This window comes from Mustela nigripes, chromosome 8 (assembly GCF_022355385.1).
Source record: "Mustela nigripes isolate SB6536 chromosome 8, MUSNIG.SB6536, whole genome shotgun sequence".
NCBI lineage: Eukaryota > Metazoa > Chordata > Mammalia > Carnivora > Mustelidae > Mustela > Mustela nigripes.
Window position 1 is genome coordinate 4,842,832 of NC_081564.1, and position 23,170 is coordinate 4,866,001.

Sequence of the window (23,170 nt, forward strand, 5' to 3'; positions counted from 1 at the left end):
TTTCCTTTTTTTTTTTTTTTTTATTAAGATTTTTTAAAAATTAATTTATCTATTTGACAGAGACACAGCGAGAGAGGGAACACAAGCAGGGGGAGTGGGAGAGGGAGCAGCAGCCCAATATGGGACTCGATCCCAGGACCCTGGGATCATGACCTGAGCTGAAGGCAGAGGCTGAATGACTGAGCCACCCAGGTGTCCCGCCACCTTTTTTTTTGTATGTCAGTCGGGGTGCAGGGTCCCAGCCTTGGAGAGTGTGAGGGGCCGGCTGGGGGGGTCACACAAAGTGGGGTAGACCCCAGGCCTCGGGCTTGGCTTAATCAGAAATCTCAGGCTCCGGATGGTGCAGGTGAACTAAGCGTGGAGTGGCAGATGACATGAGGTTCTCCTGAGAAATCGTGGAGCAGGAGAGGGGGTGGGCGCGTGTCCGGGACCGGGAGCTGTCCCAGAGCAGTGTCCCCGCCTGCTTGTAATGGTGTGCATCTGTGTGTGTGTGTGTGTGTGTGTGTGTGTCGAGTTTCCCGGGGTCTCTGTTCTCACGTGGCCATCCCCTCTGTGGGTCTCTGTCCTCCCCTCTTCTTAGAAGGGCATCTGTCATTGGATTCAGGATGAACTCCTCTCCAGATCCATAACTCCGTTCCCTCTGCAAAGATGCTATTTCCAAATAGGGTCCTATTCTGAGGTCCCAGATGGACGTGAATTCCGGGGGACGCTCTTCAACCCACCCCAGTGTGTGTGCCCAAGCCTCGGACCTGCAGATTTCCAGGCTCAGACCCAGCCCCTAGTTCTTCGGTTCTCTGGGAACTCGGTTTTCTTCTGGCAGCCCCTCTGGACCTGTATAGATATTCTCAGCTCCCACGGCCTCAGCCGGTCCTGTTTCTCATGACAGGGGGACTAAATGTGCTCCCAGGGCCGGCTTGTGCCCAGAAAGCCCCTGCTGACATCAGAAATGAGATAAAGAAAGAAAAACAGGGGCATGGTTTTTAAAAATTGAAAGCATGTGAAAAACTAGTCCAAGCTCAGAAAATCGCCCAGGCTGAAAAGTCACCGCTCCCTGCCCTGACGGTGGGTCCTTACTCCAGGGGGCTGCTTGGTAACTTGGTTTACTGGTTGACTAGTTTACTTAGTTTACTAGCTCCTTCCTGAGAAACACCGTGTGTGTCCACGGGGACTGGTACATCCTTCCTTCCCAGGCACACACTGCGCATGCCCGCGTGCCTTTTTCCACCTTGGGTTTGGTACCTGGGGGTGGATCTTGGAGATCCTTGCCTTGGCGGTTACATCACCTTGTAAGGGCCCGGCCGCAGGCCCTCCCTCCAGCCCCTGGGCTTGGGAAACAGCATAGTGAAGGCAGAGCTGTGGCTTCCTAGTTCCTGCCAGAACCTCGCAGACGTGACCCAGGAAGTCACAGGTTGGGATCCATCTTAGAAAAGGCTACTTGCTGGAAATGCCTGTGTGTCTTCCAGAACTTTCTCGGGGAACATGTTGGGTGCCTGGAGCTGCCGTAGCAAACGATCACAGACTTGGTGGTTTAAAGCAAGAGAAATGCATCCTCTCGCGGCTCTGGAGGCCCCACATCTGGAATCAAGGTGTTGACGGAGACCATGCTCCCTGCAGAGATTCTGGGGGAGGAGCCTGTCTTGAACTTCTGGTGGCTTCAGGTGGCCTTTGGCTGAAGGCCACATCCCTCCGATGTTTGCCTTCCTTTGCACACGGCCCTTCTTTGAATCTTCTCTTCTGTTCTAAGGACACTTGTCTTTGGATTTGGGGCCTCCCCACGTGATCTAGGATAATCTCATTTTAAGATCCTTAACTGGTCCAAGTGGAGGCACAGAGGCTCCGAGAGGCGGAGAGACTGCCAGAGGTCACACAGCTGGCGGCGGAAGGCGAGCCTGGACCATCGCCTGCGCTCTCCCACTTTGTTCCCAGGGAGGTAGCCCAGACTTGGTTGGAGGGGTGTTTTGTGTGGCCCACACTGCGATTAAACATTTTACTTAAGTAACTTGGCAGCCAGCATTTAAAGGTGGGCGGATTTGCACAGAAATCTAGATTTCTAGGTGTTCAAGACAGTTCATTGGGGGTGTTCCTTGGTGAGCTGATGTCTGCTTGTCTCGGTGGGACAGTGCCCTCCAGCTGTGTGACCGAGGGCAAGTGACGCCTGTCGAGGCCTTGGCTTCCTCATTTGTAAAGCGGGGACAGTCCTAGCCTGGGCCACGCAGATGCTGCTCTAAGGGACACACGGATTGGTGAATGGGGCGTGAGCAGACCCTGCCCCGTGCGTGTTCGGCTGTGCCATCGATTTCCAGTCTCTTTCTGGAGTAAATTCAGAGTTTGTTCATGGAGGCTGTCCAGGGTCCTGGGGATGGAAGAGTTCCCAGAGGAAAGCAGGGCCATCCGAAGCCCCTGGGGGTTCTGACCGTGCTGAAAGCCTTAAGCACAGGGCAAGCATCCTGCCTTAGTGTCCCCGTCTGTCAGTTGGGGTGCTGTGGGCGTCCCCACGGCTGAGGACTGGATGAGCACAGTGCTTTGGGTGCTGCTTGCTCCCGGGGAGAGCCTGGGGTCGGTGGTGGTGGGGACGGCGAGGCAGGGCATGTCCCGAACACCTGGAACAGGAGGGTGGCAGACTCGCGTGGCCCGGGGAGGGGCAGCAGAGGGGCTGTGGTGGGGGCAGGGGGCGGGGAGGCTGTCCTTGGCGGGCAGCCTGGCTCTCACCATCCTCTTCCATAAGACGCGAGCACTGACGTTGCTGACCTCCGGGCTCCCTTGTGGCTGGGAGCTGAGTAAGTGCGGGGGAACTGTCAGCATTCGTGGCCACCTGTGTCCTTGGCGAGGAGGGAAGGAAGGTCAGGGCTGGGACAGAGTCCAGCTGAGGCTCCAGATAGCCTTCAGCCCTGGAGGACAGTGTCGGGAGGGGCTTCTCGAGTCCTCTTCGTGGTTTTGCACGTAATAACAAGCAGCCTTGCGTTTCTGCAGCATCTGTGACTTTTCGGGAGATCTCACACCTGTCCTCTGGCTGACCCGTCTCGGGGAAGCAGGGCGGGCTCCATGTCTCTGCCGCGTGGACAGGGAGCCGCACTAGCAGGGGGTGCCCCTCCTCTAGCCAGGGGAGCTTTGCATTCTTCACCAGCTGCCTCCTTAGCCGCACCGAAGGGCTCAGGGGATTTCAGTCCCCGTGGACGGATGGGACAGGCCGGTGGAGAATGGGCTCTGGGCAGCCCTGTTTGTGAATCAGCCGAAGGAGTGATACTGTTGGGGTGGGAGTGGTGGGGGCACCTGCTGTGAGAAGGAGGGGTGCTGGGTCCTGAGTGATCGGAAAGGTTGCTCGTTCCTTTGGCACATGTTCGCTGAGTACCTTATTGTGCCGGGTCCTGGCAGTGCGGGGGCTGCCGTTGTGGATGGAGCTGACCGGGCCCCGGTCTCAGCTACCGACATCGCAGCAGGAGCCACGGCCCGTGCACAAGCAAACAGAGACGCTCACCAAGGCCGTCCGAAAGGGGCAAGGCTGGTGAGTTGACCTCAGGCTCTGGTGGGGTGGTTGGGCGGGCCTTTTCGAGGAGGAGTCAGGCGTGGGAGCAGCTTGTTGGGGAGAGGGCGCAGCACGTGCAAAGGCCCAGAGGTGGGAAGTTGCTTATGTAGTGACGGAAGAGGAAATGGGCCAGTGGGGCTGGAGCCGGGGAGAGGCAGGCTGGGGCCTTGTAGGACATGGTGAGGGGTTTAGATTCGGTTTCAGTTCGTTTGGGACGCCCTTGGAAGACAGGAACAGATTTCAGATTTCTTCTGCGGAAAGAAGAGCCGCTTCACAGAGCCACTGGGTTGTCCAATAGACTGTTCTTGGGGTGGGAGGGAAGGAGATCAGGGAGGGCTCTCACGCTTCTGTTTGGGGGGCGTGGGGAACGATCAAGAGCAGATGGACAGTGCGGCCTTACATTCCTGGTGGGACAGCTCAGCAGCAAAAACAAACAAACAGGGCAAGGACTTATGAGAGATTTCTCCGGAAAAGATGCACGAACGAATGTCAACGAAAACCACAGCGATTCCACCGCACACCCACGAGGACGGCTGGTACCAAAAAACCGGGAAGATCGCCAGGGTTGGCGACGGTGTGGAGAAACAGGTGCCCTTGTGCCCTGTCGGTGAGGTTGCGGCACGGCGAGGCTTCTGTGGAAACCCGGGCTTGGGTTCCCGGAAAAGTTAAACACAGAATTACCATATGACGCAGCCATTCTCCTGCTGGGCATGTGGCCCCAAAGAATGGAAAGCGAGGACGCGGGCAGGTTATTTGCGCACCCGTGTTTGTGGCCGCGTGACCCCAGCAGCCCAGGTGCCCACAGACAGAGGTGTGGTCAATGTGAGGTCCCTCCAGCTGCTGGAATGTGACTCAGCTTCGAAACAAGGCCGTCCTGCCCCTGCCCCCCCCCCCCCCCCCACTCCCCTCCTATGGATAAGCTCGGGAGACCTGGTGTTTAGTGATGAGAGCATCTGGCCGTAAGAGGACCCACACCGCAGGAGTCCGCTCACACAGGGCAGCCAGAGGGGTCCCAGGGACAGAGACAGGATGGGGGATGGGGGCACCAGGGGCCTGGGTGCTGGTGTTTCCTGGGGACAGTTTGGGTAGGTGAGAAAGTTCCAGAGATGGATGGTGACCCGGGTTGCACAACACCGTGGATTTGCTTGATGCCACTGAAGTGTGCCCTTAAAATCAGTGAAGATGGGGGGTGCCTGGGTGGCTCAGTGGGTTAGGGCTTCTGCCTTCGGCTCGAGTCATGATCCCAGGGCCCTGGGATGGGGCGCCACATTGGGCTCTCTGCTCAGCAGGGAGCCTGCTTCCTCCTCTCTCTCTGCCTGCCTCTCTGCCTACTTGTGATCTCTGTCTGTCAGAGAGATCTCAGCCAGTCACACCCCTAGCCAGGAATATCAGGGGGCCGAGGAGCCCCCTGTCACAACCGAGGTTCTGACACCCTTGTGTCACCATCAAGCAAGGCTGTCCTTGTGGTCAAGCAAGGCTGTCCTTGTGGTCGCTGAAGTCAGGAGGGGGCAGCGGCGGAAAGCGCTTGTTGTCTAGACTCCTTTGTGAGAACAAAGGCCCCCCACTGCACAGCTTAAAAGAAGCCACCCAGAGTGTGTCCTGCCCTGGGTTTCTTTTAAGGCAGTCAGGCTGCAAGTCAAGTGTGGGGTGGGGGGTGTGGTGTCCTATGGGGAGGGGGCTGGAGGGGATGTGGACCCAGCATGCCAGGTGGCATGCCTCTGTCACAGTGGGATCTGGTCCACCTTGTCCGGCCGGGGTCTGGTCCTCTGGCCGCAGGCAAGAATGTTCCAGAAAGGAAGAGGCACCTGGGCCGCAAATGTCATTCTGCCCTGGCACAAGGGTGTTGCCAGGTGTGGAGGGGCTGTGTGGGAGGAGGCCACATATCTCTGAGTGGGGTGTGGGAAGCAGGATACTTGTGCCCCAGAGTCTACGTCCTATCCTGGAATCTGTGAACCTATTAGCTCATGTGGCAAAGGGAACCTGGCAGATGCGATGAACTCACAAGTCTCCAGGTGGAAGGTGATCTTGGGTTTTCTGGGTGGACATGTGACTTAGCATTGTCCTCATGGTCTCAAGATGGCTGCCACAGCACCAGACATTACACTGTCCCATATATCATTCAAAGCCAGAAAGAGGGAGGATACAATGGGAGGACTTTGTTCTTTTATTGTCACAAGGGTCCTTAGAAGAGAGAGGGAGGGGCGTCAGAGAGGATGTGATGATGAGGGCAGGGTTTGGAGGGACCGACCAGGAGCCAAGGAGCACAGTGGCTTCTGGAAGCTGGAACAGGCAGGGAAGTGGATTCTCTCGGAGAGCCTCCAGAAACAACCAGCCCTGCTGACCCCTTGATTTTAGCTCTGTTTTGGGGTGAGACCCACTTTGGATTTCTGACCTTCAAATTGTAAGAGGCTAAATTTGTGACGTTGTAGACGTGTACGTTTTTGACAAAAAGCAAGTTGTCAAAAACAACTTGTCAAAGCAGCACCAGGAAACGGAACCAGTGAGTCTGCTTCCACTAATGCCGGAGAAATAAAATGACGAATGAATTCTGGTTTGGGGTTAAGCAAAATATTTAAACTTAAAATAATACTGTGGGCTTTAATATATTTATTATTGTAAGCATTTCGGTATTGTTTTCAACGACTTTAACGTTTGGGAAAGACATATGGGGGCCCACAGTTTTACTTTTGCCTCGAACTCTGATACAAGCTGACCAGCAGGCTTGTGAGGGGGTCTGACTTGCTGTGAAATAACTTTCTATTTTACAACAGTTTCAGACGTCTTGGAAAACTGGGAAGAGAATACAGAGTTCCCACGTTCTGCAAGCCCTGTGTCCCCCACTCACAGTGCTTACTACGGTCCACACTCCGTTCGGCTTTCCTTAGGTTTTCCTTCCTAACCTTTTTCTGCTCCAGAAGTCCACCCAGGAGACCACGTCACATCTGGTCACAGTGTCCCCTTGGGCTCCTCTGGGCTGTGATGGTTTCTCAGACTGTCCTGGTTTTTGGTGACCTGGATAGTTAGTGATTTTGTAGGATGTCCCTCTGTCGGGATTTATCTGATGTTTTTCTTGGGATTAGACTGGAGTTCTGGGTTTTGGGGAGGAAGACGCAGAGTCAGCGTACGCCTCTCACCATATTACGTCAGCATGGTGTCACTGTTGGCGTAGGTCCTGTGTCTAGTCCCTTTTGCACAGATGAGAAACGGGGGCCCGGGAAGTTCTGCCGGGCTCCTGCTGGGAGGTGTCGAAGGGCAGGGTGAGGAGAATGCAGGGAGGCAGGTGTGGCTGTCGGGTCGGGGCCCCTCTGCTTGTAGGGCTGGCTCCACGCCTCCCCTCTTCCTCCTGTGTCCCCAACAGCCTCCTCGCTGGTCTCCCGGAACTCCGATCTGGTGGGACGCCAGCATCTTACTGGGCCTCTGTGGGCTGAGGCTTTGCTTACGACCTTCCAAGTGCTCTCCTCCAAGGGCTTGCCACGTTTTTGTTTTACATTTTTTCTTTTCAAAGATCAGAATTTAACATCCGTACGGGGAAGTACACGGTATCGGTGTAGATGTCGGTGAATTTTCACAGAGGTTTGCCGAGCTCTTCTGGATCACCTGCAGATGGTTGTCCTCCACCCGCGCTGTCGGTGCCAACCCTGGGGTACCACTGTCCCCCACCTCTGTCACCAGAGATCGGCTTTACCCGCTGGCCGGATCGTCGCAAGAACAGACTCCTGCTGCCCGTTCTCCTCGGTGCCACCTTTGTTGGTTCTGTGCTTGGTTCACCTGTGTCATTGTGGGCATGCGGGGTCCACTCCTTTTCCCTGCTGGGTGCCATCCTGTGGCGTGCATGTCACCCTTTTCATCCCTTCCCTTTTATGTGGACATCTGTGTTTCCAGTTTGGGGCTGCTGTGGGCCCTGATGGACATAGCATTTGTACGTGGAGGGACCTTTGTTTTCATTCCTCTGGGGGAGGCCCTAGGAGGTGGCCTGCTCTCTCTTGTGGGGCAGAAGTCTGTTCCACTTTCGCAGATAATGCCAACGTCTTCCAGTGACTATACCTCTTACGCTTGCACAATACAGTGTGCAAGCATTCTAGTTGCTCCATTCCAGGCCAGCGATGCTGTCGTCAATCTTTCTCGTGTTAGCTATTCTCGTGTAGGCTGGACACTTCTCTGATGACTAGGCTGCCCAGGATGGGTGCGGTGGCTCCACGAAATCAGGGGATCCTAGTCTCCTATCTTTCCACTCCACCGTCCTTTTTTTGTGGTTTCTGTTCTCAAGGCTGCCTCATGATCCAATGTGGTTGCTCCAGCTCCGTCTATCATGACTGCAGTCTAGGCAGCAGGCAGGGGGACTTGTCAACAAATATATAGGAATTCCGAACATCGATAATGCCAGGAGGATAAAACAGGGCGGTGGATAGACTGTAACTGCGGAAGGGCTGTTGTAGAAAGGGTGGTCTTCTTTTCCTTTTCATTCACTGCTGTAGTCTGCAGACTTAGAACAGAGCCTGACAGGTAGTGGGAACTCAGTAAATATTGTTGAGGGGATGAAGAATATTCAGGGAAGGTCTCATTGAGAAGATAGATTTAGAGCTAAGAAGCGACGGGGTCACCAGTGAAGTTGTGGGAGGGAAGATTGCCCCAGAGGCACAAGCAGTCAGTGCAAAGGCCCTGTGGCAGAAGCTTGCCTGTTGGGCTCCCCAGCGACGAGTGTGGTGTGGCTGGAGCAGAGTGAGCGAGGTGGTTGATAAAGGGAGGAGTGATTGCAATGGTTAGAGAGCCTTGTAAATCCCTGTCAAGGACTTGGATTTTATTCTGAGGTAGATAGGGAGCCATGGGAGGTGTTTGAGCAGGGGAGTGACATGAGCTGACTTATCTTTTAAAAGTATAACTTTGATCCCATGGGGAGAGCAGACCAGGGGCAAGGTGAGAAGCTGGAGAACCAGTGGCGAAGTTAGCACATTGGTCCAAGCAAGCAGTGCTGGGTGCCGGGTGGTGTTGGAGAGAAGTGGATGGACTTCAGGTGCGTCTCGGAGAGAGAGCAGCCAAGACGGAAGGGTATTAAGTGGGAGGGAAGTTGAGGAGTCAGGGATGGCTCAACTTCCTCGCTGAAGAAACTCACCCCATTGTCTTAGCAAACCACTCGGGTTTCCTATAAAAAGCTTTTCTTTTATTTGTCTTCCCTTTAAAATCCAAGAGGTTGGAACAGTAGCCAAGGGTGTGGTGTTCCCAGGTTCTAGACTGACTCAGCCCGTGCTGCGGTCCTCCCTGAGCTCCAGGGCAGCCTGGGGCAGGGCTCGCCTCCAAGCCCAGGGATGCAGGAGGTAATCCGGGGCGGGCGGGGTGCTGGTCCCGTCTCCAAACTGAGCCAGGTGTGCCAACTGGCCTCCTGGCTCCCAGCTCGGAGGTGTGTTTCCTCTGGAGCCTGTTTCTTCTTATCACCAGGGGAGGGATTAGGTTTTGCAATTCTGTGGTCAGGTCAAGTTAATGATTGTTCTGTGAAGCTTCCCTGAGCCCCGGGAGCAGTGTGAGGCCGCGGCCCGTGTGTGGGTGCAGAACCGGCAAGTTGGTCTCTCCCTCTCCCTGTGACCTCGGGGAGGCATTTGGCCTTCAAACCTCAACGTCTGTATCTGTGAAATGAGCCTTAGCAAATTCAGTGAGGCGAAGTCGGCAGAAGTGTGTTGTTATCCGAGCAACATAGATCCAAACGGTTAATAGGACTCGCCGGCGCCCCGCGTGTCCCCCAGCTTCTCAGGGCAGAGTCCCGTGTTGTTTCTCTCTGTGTCTTTAAATTCCTACCACCGCATCCAGCACAGGGTGGGTGATTGTGAATGGGATGAGTGCACAGTCATAATTAGACCAGGCAGGCCTGTTTCAGGCAGTTTTGGAGGACTTCATGGAGGAGGTGGCACCTGCTGAGTGGGATTTTGGAAGGCAGCTATGCTCACCACTATACCACCAACGCAGGCTGAGTGGGATTTTGGACTTGGGTGTCGGGGGCATCGTAGGCATGGGGGCAGGGACTGTGGGAGGCCGTGAGCTGAGCCGCCTTTCCAGAGTGGATTTGGGTGAGAGAACGAGGTGGCGCCTTGAATGCCGAGCACAGGAATTCATACTTGAAGGTGGACGGAAGCCCAGTGATCATCGCGGCTGCCTCATATTGAGCATCTACTGCATGCACTTGCTATGTACGGACCGTAAATCCCATCCATGGCTCTGCCAAGTGGGGTCTGTTCTTATGCCCATTTTATAGAGAGAAAGCTGAGGCCCTGAGGTGTTCCTGGAGGCCTCACAGCTGGGAAGGTGGGGGTGGGCCCAGTTGGGTCTGGCTTCTAAGAAGATACTGCAAACGCGGAGCATTTTCCGCGGTGTGTGATCTGAAATTTTCTAGGGGCCTCATTTAAAAAGAGCCACATAAAAAAAGGAGGAAGAAACAGGTGAAGTTAGTGTTATTTACGCCAGATGTCCAAGATACCCACTCAGCCTGTGGATCAAAATAAAACCAATATAACCAATAAAACCAATAAAACCAAAATAAAACCAATCATTGATGAGATAAATGTATATTCTTTTGCTTTTTTTTTTTTTTTGGACAAAGCTGGCTTGTCGCTGACGCCTGGGCCCAGTTCTGCGGGACTGGCCCCGTGTCGGGCGTTCAGGTCCGGGCCGCAGCCAGAGGCTGCTGGACTAGACGGGAAGATCCACGCCGACATCCCGCCGGGCGCTCCCGGCACACCACCAGCCCCTTCTGCGGACGGGGCATTTCTGGGTCACCCGGGCTGTGCGCCGTGGGGATTTCTATATTGAGCTTCTTGAACAGAGAAAAGCCCGCCCACGTGTGTGTTAATTAAATGAAAAATAAGAGATCCCACTCCTGGAAATAGCACACCCGTCCAGAATAGCTGAAATTTTTTTTTTTCCTTAACATGGCAGTTGCTTCTGGAGACTGCAACTTCTCCTTCTGCCCCAGTTGGAATGCCGCCTCCTTTGAGAGGCCCTCCTGGATTGCTCTTTTGGACCGACAGGCCCCGTCCCGCTCCACCTGGCTCTATTTCTTCCCAGTCTGCTTCAGGGCCGGACGTTCCGCCCCACGGGGGTCTGCTGATCAGGGTCCTTGCTGGTTTTTTCTCTGGGCCATCGCCTGTGCTCACGAGGCCGCTGGGTCCCCGGCACATGCCCAGTAGGTCTTTGGGGGGTACCGGGGAATGGCTGGGGTGCGTGGTGCGTCTTTCCACGATTGTCTGGGGTCCGGAGGTCATCCCGATCTTCCCGCCTGGCAGCGAACTGGAGGGCCTCGTGGGGGTCCGTGGGCATGCAGAGGAGCACAGAGGTGGGGCGGGAGCTTCCTGCCCAATCCTTCCCCATTCCCCCTGGCATCAGGGGGGTGCGGATCGACCCTGGGAGCTTTGGGCAAAGATGCCAAGCCGGCTGGGTGTGGGTTTAAGTGACACTCTGGTCGCTTAGCTTTGCCTTGGCCTTAGCTCCTGTATTGGACTCAGAAGTGCCCACAAACCACCCTCCCCGCCCCGCAAAAAAGATGTGTCCCGAGTTCTAACTCCTGGTGCCCGTGAATGTAACCTTATTTGAAAATAGAGTTTTTGCTGATGAAATTAAGATAAGGAGCCCTCGCTCACCCCAGCCCCAGGTGTGTCTTTGTTAGAGCAGCCCCGGGGGGACGTGGAGTCCTCCTGGCCAGCGAGGTATGCTGGGTGAGGGTTCCCGAGTGTGGTGTTCGCCGGGGGCTCGGACTTCCTGGCTCTTGGGATCTGGTGGGTAATGCTTTTCTGGTCTCTGAATGAGGTCACATGCTTTCGCCACGGGGGGGGGGGCCAAGGGACAGTGAAGGCTCGGGGAGTCACGAGGCCCCTCTCAGCCTCTGCCTGCTCCCTGCTCACGGCTTATCCCAGCCACGTGCTGGAGGCCAGCCCGGAGGGCTTAGTTCCCCGGAGCAGCAGGCGCCTGAATCCCGGGCCTCTTCCTGCCTTCCCTGGGCCTCTCTGTGAAGGGCAGGGCTGACCCAGGATCCCCCCGAGGCCTCTCTGTGAAGGGCAGGGCTGACCCACAGCTCCCCATCTCCACATTGGGACTGCTGTTCTGTCCTCCCCCGCCCCCGGGCAGTGTCTGGGTCTCCCCCTTGCCCAGCCTGGGAGGAGACGCGGGCAGATGGAGGACCCTGCGGAGCCCACCCCTGGATGGAGGGGAGCCTGGCCTGCGAGGTTGCAGCTCGCGAAGCCAGAGAATTTCACCACATTTGTAATTTTATAGATTGACTTAATTGAAACATAGACTGATAGCTAAAATGTAATGTATGTGACATTGTCATTTGCAGTCCCGTGTCCCCTGAACTGCTGTTCCAGCCCAAGCTGGGCCCCAAATAGGCCATGCTTTCTATGTATTTAAAAAACAAAACAAAACAAAAGAAAACAAACTCTCTCAAGGAGGAACTATTTAAAACATATTCAAAGGAGGAAGCCAATAATCATTCTCCAGCCATTTCCAAGTCGGTATTAGTTGTCCCAGAGTTCACACTGCTTGTCGGCTCCGCAAAAACGTGCGGAGTGTCTGCTGAGTACCAAGCAGTGAATCAATGAGCAAAGCCGGTGAAGGTGCCGTGCTTGTGAGACTCTGTCCCAGCAGGGAGACAGAGGACAGTAGATGTAATTATAGGTGACAAGGACCATGAGAAACACAGCAGGTGAAAGGGAGTTTTCGGGTGGATCAGATGAAAGATTTGCCTATGTGGCCGCCTTGGGAAGAACATTAGAGGCAGAAAGTGCAAAGGCCCTGGGGCAGGAGTTTGCATATACACAGGACAGCAGGGCATAAGTCACTGGGCTGAGTGAATGACAGGGATGGGGCCAGAGGCAAGGCCCAGAGAGGCCACAGGGGCCAGACCAGGCCAGTATGAAGATGGCAGCTTTTGTGTTCATTTTATTTTCAAGACATCAAAGGTTGCACATTAGTTTGTATGTTTGACAAATTCCTATAAAGACGCCTGACCGGCAGCGTCTTTCTGCAGCTTGTCTATTTTCACTCATGTCTTTGAGACTTTCCCCAGCAGGTCAGGTTTGTTTCTTCTGCCTGCAGGGGTGTGTGCAGAAGCCCAGCTCCCAGCGGGCTGCGGCATGGTGCGGGTGGGCGGGGGCCCGCATCTTGCTGCCGGGAGGGGAATTCCGCGTCTCTCTGGACCTCGTGTCCGCGGACTCACAGTTTCTGTCCTGTGGCTGGCTCCTGTCCCTCGGCGGACTGTCCTCCGGCTTCATCCGTGTGCGGCGCGGACCTGCCTTCCCCATGAAGACTGAGTCACGTCCTCGGATCACACACCTGTGCTCACACACACGCCTTTTAACAGGTGTGATGAAAACGTTCTGTCTCTTGATTTTTGGTTGTGCAAGGGAGGTGGAGGCATTTGATAAAAGTTGAAAAGCGGGCGTGTTGTGGACGCAGTTTGGAAGCATCATGGCCGGGGAGGGAAGCCCCGTGGGGTCTCTCTTGCACCTCTGCCTGTTTTAAGAAATTGGGTGATACAGGGACGCCTGGGTGGCTCAGTTGGTTAAGCAGCTGCCTTCGGCTCAGGTCATGATCCCAGCATCCTGGGATCGAGTCCCACATCGGGGTCCTTGCTCAGCGGGGAGCCTGCTTCTCCCTCTGCCTCTGCCTGCCACTCTGTCTGCCTGTGCTCACTCTCTCCCCCTCTCTCTCTCTGATAAATAAATAAAAAAAACATCTTTAAAAAAAAAAAAAAAGAAGAAATTGGGTGATACAGATGCAAACGGACGACTTGGACGACTCGTATTGGATGCTTCGAGACATCCGTAGCATCGTATCGGATATGTATTGGAAAAAAGGCAAATCCGTGGAGGCAGATAGTAGACGTGGGCGTGTACCAGGGGCTAGGGGAGCGACGTGACTGCTAGTGGGCAGGGGGTCTGGTTTTGGGGTGATGAGTGTGTTCCAGGCTTTGACCGTGGTGGTGTTTGCACACGTCTGCACGCACATCCACACCCTTGAATTAGACCCTAGGAAGTGGGGGAATTGTATGGTATGTGAATCGTACATCATTAAACCGTCAAGAAATTGTAACATCATGTTTTCACGGTTCATCGAGAACGTTCCTCCTTTTTAAGCAGGCTTCCCGCTGAGCAGGGAGCCAATGCCGGGCTCGATCCCGGGACGCTGGGATCGTGACCTGAGCCGAAGGCAGACGCCTAACGACTGGGCCACCTAGGCGCCCCCCAGATATTCTCTTGATGCCGTTTTGCAGTCGGTCGCCTACCTCCACCCGAGCCCTGTGGCCACCACTGATCTGGTTTCTGTCCCTGTGGTTTTCCTTTTTCCAGCTGTCCTGCGGCCGGACTCAGGCCGTGTGTCGCTGTTTGCTTTGCGTGGGGCTTTGGTTACTTAGCATGTGCCCTGGAGGCTCATGCGGGGGGTGGACTGACCAGCGGCCGGTTCCGTTTGTGATCGAGCACTGCCCCCCATTGTTTCTTTATGTGGCGGTTTATTTCTCTGTCGAGGGACACTGAAGTTCTTTTAAAACATGTTTTGAGACCGTATTTGTTATTGTTGGGCATTTAGACCAAGTCCAACTCCCTTCTCCGGCGCTCGGCTCCCACGCGCCCTCCTCCAGGCAGCCCTGCTGACTGCCCAGGAACAGGCTCAGAGGGTCCGGTGGGAGCAGAGGCAGTGGCGTCCTGCGAGGGCTCACGCTGGCCGTCTCGTCCAGTCTTTGTGTTCTGGGCCACGGTCTTTGACCTTGGGGGAGGGGGTGGGGGTCAAAAGTCAGCCACATCCGGTGAAAGGCCGCGGAGCCTGGCGGGCGGTGCTATCTCATCAGCTGCTCCCGGCCGCCTCTCCTCAGACGCAGATCAAAATCAGTGCAAAGTCTGTTCCCACCTGCGGGTGGGGGTGGGGCACTGACCGGGACGGGGAGGAAGACGAGCCGGTCACTTCAAGCCAGGCGACTCCCTGGCTGACCGTCCAGACTCCCGGGGCTCTGCCATACCCTGTTCTAAGCGCTTCCCCGGAACAAACTCATTTCAGCCTCACGCGGGCTCTGCCGTGCTCGTTTTGTGGATGAGAAGACTGAGGCTCACCGAGGAGCGGTGACTTATCCACGGTCACCCAGCCAGAGGGCAGAGCTGGGTCGTGGAGTACTTACTCCCTGTGAGCGCGTGCCCAGTGAAGGGGGTGGACCCCCCCCCCCCGATCCTGGAAGCCCCTTCTGTTGGAGACTGAGAGGGACACATGGCTTTATTCGGTGACACATTTGTCTGGCCGTGATTTGTCCCCAAAGCGGAGTGAGCCGGAGAGGGGAGGAGGGATTCCGGAGTTCTGAAGACGTCTCTGGGTCCAGCTGAGAAACAGGGCTGAGGAGCGAGGCAGGAACTGGAAGCTGTTCTGTTTTGTTTTATTTTATTTTATTTTATTTATACGTTGAGAGAGTGAGAGCGAGTGGACACATGGGATGGGGAGAGGGAGAGAGAATCCTAAGTACGCTCCCCACTGAGCACAGAGCCCGATGCAGGGCCCCCTCTCAGGACCCTAAGATCACAACTGAGCTGAAATCAAGAGTTGGACGCTTGGGGCACCTGGATGGCTCAGTCGTTCAGCGTCTGCCTTCGGCTCAGGTCGTGATCCCAGGGTCCTGGGATCCAGCCCTGCATCGGGCTCTCTGCTCAGTGGGGAACCCACTTTTTCCTCTCCCACTCCCCCTGCTTGTGCTCCCTTTCTGTTAAATAAGTAAGAATCTATCTATATTTATTTGTTTGTTTATTTTAAACATTTGTGTATTTTTTAAAAGATTTTTATTTATTTATTTGACGCACAGAGAAATCACAATTAGGCAGAGAAGCAGGCAAAGAGAGAAGGGGAAGCAGGCTCCCTGCTGAGCAGAGAGCCCGATGTGGGGCTCGATCCCAGGACCCTGGGATCATGACCTGAGCCGAAGGCAGAGGCTTAACCCACTGAACCACCCAGGCGCCCTTGTGTATGTTTTCTTTCTTTCTTTTTCTTTTTTTTTTTTTTTAAAGATTTTATTTATTATTTGTTTGACAGAGATCACAAGCAGGCAGAGAGGCAGGCAGAGAGAGAGGGGGAAGCAGGCTCCCCACTGAGCAGAGAGCCCGACGAAGGACTCGATCCCAGGACCCTGGGATCATGACCTGAGCTGAAGGCAGAGGCTTTAACCCACTGAGCCACCCAGGCACCCCGCCCTTGTGTATGTTTTCAAAAGAATCTCTTGTGTGTGTTTTTTTAAATGATTTTATTTATTTATTCATGAGAGACAGAGAGGCAGAGGCAGAGGGAGAAGCAGGCTCCCCACTAAGCAGGGAGCCCTATTCGGGACTCGATCCGAGGACCCTGGGATCATGATCTGAGCTGAAGGCAGACGCCCAACTGACTGAGCCACCCAGGCACCCCAGAAATCGTCTTTTTTAAAAACCACTTAGTTGAGGTATGACTGACATTTTAAAAAACTGTCCAGGGGTGCCTGGGTGGCTCAGTGGGTTAAGTCTCTGTCTGCGGCTCAGGTCATGATCTCAGGGTCCGGGATCGAGCCCCGCATCGGGCTCTCTGCTCAGCGGGGAATCTGCTTCCCTTCCTCTCTCCCTCTCTGCCTGCCTCTCTGTCAACTTGTGATCTTGGTCTGTCAAATAAATAATAAATAAAATCTTAAAAAAATAAAATCCTAAAAAAATCATCTCTCCATATTTAATGTGTACGACTGGATGAGTTTGCGGATAAGGAGGCACCCTGGGAACTATCCCTGCAGTCTACGTGTGAAGATACCCATCACCTCCCAAACTCTCCCAGTGATCGCTATGGTTGTTTTAGTTACGCAAGACGAGTAAGCCCAGAGTTCTACTGAACCCCAGAGTGTCGCCACTTACCAAGACTGCATCCGAGGCTTAAATATTTGCTAAGAGGGTAGATCTTACCTTATGTGTTTTTATCACACACACACACGCACACACACACACACACACACACACACACGAAGGAACTGGGATGAAAGTTGCGTTTCCTCCTGGCACAGTCGCTGGTGGAAGCCAGGACAGGTGGCCGACCCCTAGTTACTAGCCCTTTGTGTGTCTTCAGTGGGGAGGGGGTGGTGGAGATGGTGGGACCACCTCCCTCTGTCGCTCCTTCCCGTGCACCTGTTGGAAGATTTGAGGATTTCCGTCCTGGGTCGACCACACTCCTGCCCAGCAGCCTCTCGCCTGAGGTTGAATTCCACGTGCCAAGCCTATGCCCATGGGGCCTGGAGGGTCCTGGTGTTGGACCTGCTGTGTGGGGCCGGGGGCAAGTCACCCAGCCGCGCTGCGCCTCGGTTTCCCCCTTAGAGACACAGGAGGTCACCTTCCTCCGGGAGATCAGGCAGGTTGAAGTGCCAGCAGGTGTGGCAAAGGTGTGGCCGGTGAGCTGAGGTGTGTCTTAGATTGGCTCCAGGGTGTGCTTGATTTCGAAAAACGAATTGCAGCCATTGAAACAATACCGTGATCCCACAGATTCTTAGCTGCTTTGTTCACATCACATTTATCAGTCGCTTTTATTTGCATGTGTTAGAGGCTCAGGTTGTAAGAGTGATCGTGCGGCTTCCATGGCCGGTAGGAAGGTGTGTTGATCAATGAGTTATTATTATGATACCCTGGAATCCAGATTTTATGGGACATCTTCTGTTTTTTTATTCTTGGCAATGAGTTCAGCTTTTCTTCATTTAAATGTCACGTTGGTGAAATGAGGAATGGCTGAGGCTACTGGCGCCCATTGTATAGATGGAGAAACTGAGGTTCAAGAGGTGATTGTCTTGCCCGTGTGGCTTTGGGGTCTAGCAGCCTCCAGATCCACTCCTTCTCAGAGTCTGCTGGCTGGGGACATGGGGCCGAGCTGGACCAGGCAACTCCTATCTTCTGCCTCCCCCCGGAGCCTCTGCCCTTTGGTTTTGGCTGTTTGGGGACAGTAGAGGTGGCTGGCTTTGTTCTGGAAGGCCGTGTTCAAAGGAACATGGGAGGTGATGTAAGCTACCCTGTACACCTCACTCTGTGGTATCGGGTGTCTATCTGATGGGCTGGGGCACTCTGCCCCACCCAGGCTTTGAGCCTTGTGGTGCCTGTGATGCAGCCAGGCCAGGTTGGGTGGGGGGAAGATTGGGTGGTCCTGGGGGGACCTCCTTGTGACACAGGGACTTGCAGAGCTGAAGAGCCAGGCAGGGATGAGAGGACAGTGTATCTGATAGACAGGCTGCAGACCTGTTTTCTTCCACTCTGTCTCAGCACCACCCTGCCTCAGGGCCTTTGCACTGGCCTTGCTTCTATGGGGGATTACCCCCCCCCCCACCAAATCCTTATGTTCCACTCACTGCCTTTTGTTTTTATTTGTGTGTGTGTGTGTATGTGTTCGTTCTGTCTTTGCTTGTGTTTCCCCCGTGTAACTACTCTGTTTGAAGTTGCAAGTCCCCCTCCCCATCCCTGCCTCTCACACAGCACACATTGTACCTTCCTGTTTAATACCTACCTTTCCCTGGCTAGATTGGAGACCCCGCAGAGTTGGGAAACAGGGTCTGTCTTGTTCACTGTTTTATCCCCAGCCCTTAGAAGAGTGCCTGGTATATATATGGTGGGTGCTCAGTAAACGTTTGTTGAATGAATGAATGATACATTTGGCCACATGAAGCCCATATTCCTAGAGTCCAGCCCCAGCTACCTCCTGGTCTCTGATCAGGCTACTAGTACTGGAACATGTTTACAAAAGTAGCAGCAGGGATATGTTCCCTGTGGACTGACCCTCGGGGGGAGCAGCGTGTGTGGAGAGGTTTCTCTCCGCCCCGGGACCATCCCCTGACATGCTGGTGAGACTGAGCCGTGCAGGCCGGCTCTGGGCAGCCATTCTAGTTGCGCGGTGGGGGTGGGCCCTGGTGGCGGCCCCACTCACTCTCTTCACGGGCGTCTTTGGTTTTCCCCCCGCAGAATGTGCGCATCGATCCCAGTAGCCTGTCCTTCAACATGTGGAAGGAGATCCCCGTGCCCTTCTACCTGTCCATCTACTTCTTCGACATCGTCAACCCCGACGCCATCCTCCTGGGGGAGAAGCCGCAGGTGCGGGAGCGCGGGCCCTACGTGTACAGGTGAGGACGGAGGGGCTGGACTGGGCGTCCCAGGTGGGCCGTCTTAGTGGGTTTGGACCCCATTTTACAGATGAGGAAACGGAGGCCCCCCGGAGTGGGGGAGTGGTTTGCTCAGGGTCAGTCCGCTTTCCCCAATCCCGTGTTCTCGTGGTTGAGACCGTGCCCTGTGCAAAGCGATCTCTTGGGTTTAAACTGTGGCTTTCTGAGGACACCCGGGTGGCTGTCATTAAGCAGCTACCTTCGGGTCTGGTCGTGATCCCAGGGTCCTGGGATCGAGCCCCGCATTGGGCGCCCTGCTCAATGGGAAGCCTGCTTCTCCCTCTCCCACTCCCCCAGCGCGTGTTCCTTCTCTCACTGTCTCTCCCTGTCAAATAAATAAATAAAATCTTAAAAAACAAAACAAAACACTGTGGCTTTGTGGTTGCAGGCAAGGGGTGTTTCTTCCCCGGGCCTCAGTTTCCCCATCTGTAAACTGGGGATGACAGTCTCCACCATGGGGTGGTTGTGAGGACTGGACGAGGTAGTGGGAAGCCCTGAGCACAGAGCCTGGCACGCGGTGAGTGCCCTGTAAACATCTGTTGCTGGCATGTTCTTACCACACCTGCCACGGCCCCTTCGCCGGATCATGGTCTTTGGGAGAGCAGGGCAGGTTTCCGAGAGATGAGGGAGGTCTGTTCCGGGATAAGGCCTGATTCCCGGCTCCTGCCCATTTTGCCCTCGGGATGGCCCCTGTCACAGAACTCCCGTCCCTGCCAGGCTCGTCCGGGGAAGGCATCTGTGTCAGAGCTGGCCCTGGCTTGCCAAAGTTCATGTTTATTTCTTCATTCCGGAAGCGTTTACTGGGCACCTCCTGTGGACTAGGCACTGTGCCAGTCCCTATTAAAGGCAGACCCAAGCCCCCGCCCCAGAGAGTTGACATCGATGGGAGAGAGTAAACTCATGGACACATCAGGTGGCCCTAAGTGTGGTGAGAGCGAGAGTGTGGAGGGAGGGGTGTGGGCAGGGTTGGTCTAACTGGAGGGTCATGGAGGACCTCTGCCAACGGGACACTCCCCGAAACGTGGGTGGTGAGAGGTGCCACTGTGTGAAGATGTAGGGGCCCCCCCAGGTAGAGCTGGCAGCTGGTGCAAAGGCCCTGAGGCAGGCCGAGTCTGGTCGTCTGGGAAGGAGGAGCCCTGAGTGGCTGGCATGGTATGAGTGAGGGGGAAGGTGGCGGAGACGAGGCCTGAGCGTTGGACGGGTCGGTGGTGAGGATCTCGGGGGCCACATTTAGGAGCTCGATTTGATCCTGTATGCAGAGGAGGGCTGTCGGGGCCAGAAGGACATGATCTGATTTCTCCTTTTCGAAGATTCTCTGGCTACTTTGTGGAGAATGGATAGCAGACAAGAAGGAATAAAGACGGCAGCGGCGTAAAGCAGCCGAGACTTGCGCGGTGCCTTCCGTGCCGCGGGCCGCTGCTTGGTGGCTTGACATGGGCTGACCCACTCAGGGCTCCCCACAGCCCTACAGAATGGGGCTTGTTATCACCCCCACCCCCATTTTATAGATGGGAAAATGGAGGCCCTGGTAGTAAGTGATGGAGACAAGTTGGGAGCCTGGGCCCTCTGTCTCCAGAGTGCACGTTCCGAACCACTGTGCTGTGCTGTCTCCCTCCGAGAAGCAGGCGCATGCATGGGGGAGGCTGCTGTGAGGGACGGTGGCCCCTGACCCGGGGGAGGGGTGTGTCGGGATTTGGGTGCTCTGTGGGGTAGCTCTGATGAACCTCACAGAGGCCCGCAGTGGGCTGAGGGCAGGCAGCTGAGGGCCCCAGGGCTCCCGGCGGGCGCTGCGTCCCCGTGCGACTGGGGATCTGCTAATCACCGGCTTCCCCGCCTGCAGGGAGTTCAGGCACAAGAGCAACATCACCTTCAATGGCAATGACACGGTGTCATTCCTTGAGTATCGCAGCTTCCAGTTCCAACCTGACAAGTCCCATGGCCTGGAGAGCGACTATATTGTTATGCCCAACATCCTGGTCTTGGTAAGTTTGCCCCTTGGCCGTGTCCCTTATCCCGGCCCTCATCCTTCTCTCTGGGGTTTCCGTTTCTCACCCTGCCTGTCCCCATTGCGCGGGCCACCCCTCAGGGAGGGGGACGGGGGGCAGCCTGCGGTTTACAGGGCCCTAAACCCATGTGAACCCTCCTGTCTCTGGTTTGCGGGTACCGGCCAAAGTCCTTGTCTTTCCTGTCTGAGTCTACAAATCTAGACTCTCCACAGGGAGGTACTAGTGGGGGGCTCCACGGGGCTCCCCCAGGCCGCGTCCTCATCTGGCCTCTTCGCAGCCAGGGCCTCCGTGCTCCGTTGGTGAGAGTCACAGTTGTAGCTGGATTTACTGACCTTTGGCCCTTGCTGACTCGCCAGGAGGGCTCAGGTACAGCGGACCGTCCCGCCCGTGGCTCTGATTTATTACAGCGAGAGGGTGCGGAACCAAAAACAGCAGAGGGAGAAAGCGCATGGGGTGGAGGCCAGGTTCCCGCCTCCAGCGTCTTCTCCCAGGGGAACCGCACAGGACACCCCTAATTCCCCCAGCAACAAGTCCTGACGGCGCCCAGGAAGGGTTGTCACCGCGGAAACCACAAGAGACTCTGTGCCCAGGGTTTTTATTGGGGGTGGCCACGGAGGCACCTTCCGCCTGGCACGTACCAAAGTCCAGATCCCCAGAAGGGAGGCAGGTGGTCAGCGTAAAGCGTGCTGTTTGTACACAAGGTGCAGACCCTGTGAGCCACCCCCGCCCCATCAGTCAGAGAGTGGTGGGAGCTCCCTCGAAACCCCAGGGCCTGGACACTGGTTGAGGGCCAGCCATGCCGGCAGGCCTTTCTAAAAAGAGTGGCCTCAGGCCTGTTGGGTTAATTTCTTGCGAACACTGTGTTAGCACTTAGGGCTTGGGGCCCTTATACGTATTACCTGTTTACTCGTCGGTGACCCTGCGCTCTGGATCCGAGGTGGGCTCATCCTGCCGAGTCCACTGGACGGACAGAACAAAGAGTAAACACGCCTCGCAGCCTTAAGCTGCACCCCGCCCCCCAGCCCCAGGCGTGAATGTTGCCAGTGCGGTCACCTGCCCCCACCGACGAGGCTGGCAAAGACTGCGTGAGCGCGCCCCGGGCGGCAGGAGCATTCGTGGAAACAGACGCTCTCGAGTGTTCTCGGGACGCACGGAACCGGTGTGGGCAGCGGGAAGGGGGTGACGTTGAATAGAAATTGCATGCGCCTTTGACCTCAGAAACTTCGTCTGTAGGAATGTGTCCTCTTGGTAGAACCACACAGATAAAAGATGTTTGCACTCAAGGATATTCAGTGCCGCAATGTTGTCAGAGCAAGCTTCTAGAAACAGCCTGGAGGTAGCTCTGTTGTCTTTCATTGTGGTGATTTATTACAGAGTGGCCCGGAGGGGGCCACGAGGTCCAAGTGAGGGACGGCAAGGTGCAGAATGTACGCACGGCGCTACAGCGCATTAGTCATTTATGTATTTACTTATTTTTTAATGTTTCGAGCAGAGCGGGCAAACTTCTGTCAAGGGCCAGATAGTAAATGTGTTAGGCTTTGAGGACCACCTGCTCTCTGTTGGAACTGCCGATGCAAAAGCCGTCAGATGCAAACCCCAAGGAAAATGCGTGGCGATGTTCCAGTAAAACTTTATTTCATATAATTTTCCTGTTTTTTCCAACAGTCTTTTTCACTTCCCCAACTATTTGAAAAATATATATATATCATATATATATAATATAATATATATATAGTATATAAAAATTTTTTTTAAAGATTTTATTTATTTGCTTGACAGACAGAGATCACAAGTAGGCAGAGAGGCAGGCAGAGAGAGAGGAGGAAGCAGGCTCTCCGCTGAGCAGAGAGCCCGATGTGGGGCTCGATCCCAGGACCCTGAGATCATGACCTGAGCCGAAGGCAGAGGCTTTATCCCACTGAGCCACCCAGGTGCCCCTATTTGAAAATATATTAAAAAAAAAAATTCTTAGGTCTCAGACTGTACAAAATGGGTGGTGGGCTGGCGTTGGCCCACGCACCGGAGTTGGCTGGTCTCTGGTGTGGGTGTCCCTGGAGGAACACCCAAGAGCCCACAGCAGTGGGTCACCTTGAGGGAGAAGAATGCAAACCGGAGTGTCAGGGGTTGGAGAGGGACATTTAATTTTATAGCCTTTTGTGATTAAAAAAAAAAAAATCATGTGTTTATTCCCTTTTCAAAAATGATTACAATGGTAAGGAGATCCCCTGGTGAGTTCCCAAGGGGCCGGACCTTGTTGGCTCAGGTTTTAGGAAATGCTGGCTGTGTTCACTTTCCCGCTTTTGGATGAGGTGCCTTCGAAAAAATAAACCAAGTGCCAAGATGGTATCTCCAGAGGAAAGAGGAATTAGAAAATAAATTCACCTGCATCCTCAGCACCCAGATATTGGGGAGAACAGATCTTTGGGACATTTGGTGTTTGGGAGGGTGATATCAGGAAGTGGAGTTGAGTCTTAAGATTGTTTTGGT

At 54.9% G+C, this 23,170-nt stretch overlaps 1 protein-coding gene across 2 annotated transcripts in view; it reads left to right on the top strand.

The window, feature by feature from the left end:
* Positions 1–23,170, top strand: part of SCARB1 (scavenger receptor class B member 1) — a 69,109-nt gene that overhangs the window by 16,967 nt on the left and 28,972 nt on the right. For both annotated transcript variants that reach the window (XM_059408202.1, XM_059408203.1), the window contains exons 2-3: positions 18,481–18,638; positions 20,518–20,659. In XM_059408202.1, coding sequence (XP_059264185.1) covers positions 18,481–18,638; positions 20,518–20,659 — 300 coding nt within the window. The remainder of the gene's footprint in view (positions 1–18,480; positions 18,639–20,517; positions 20,660–23,170) is intronic.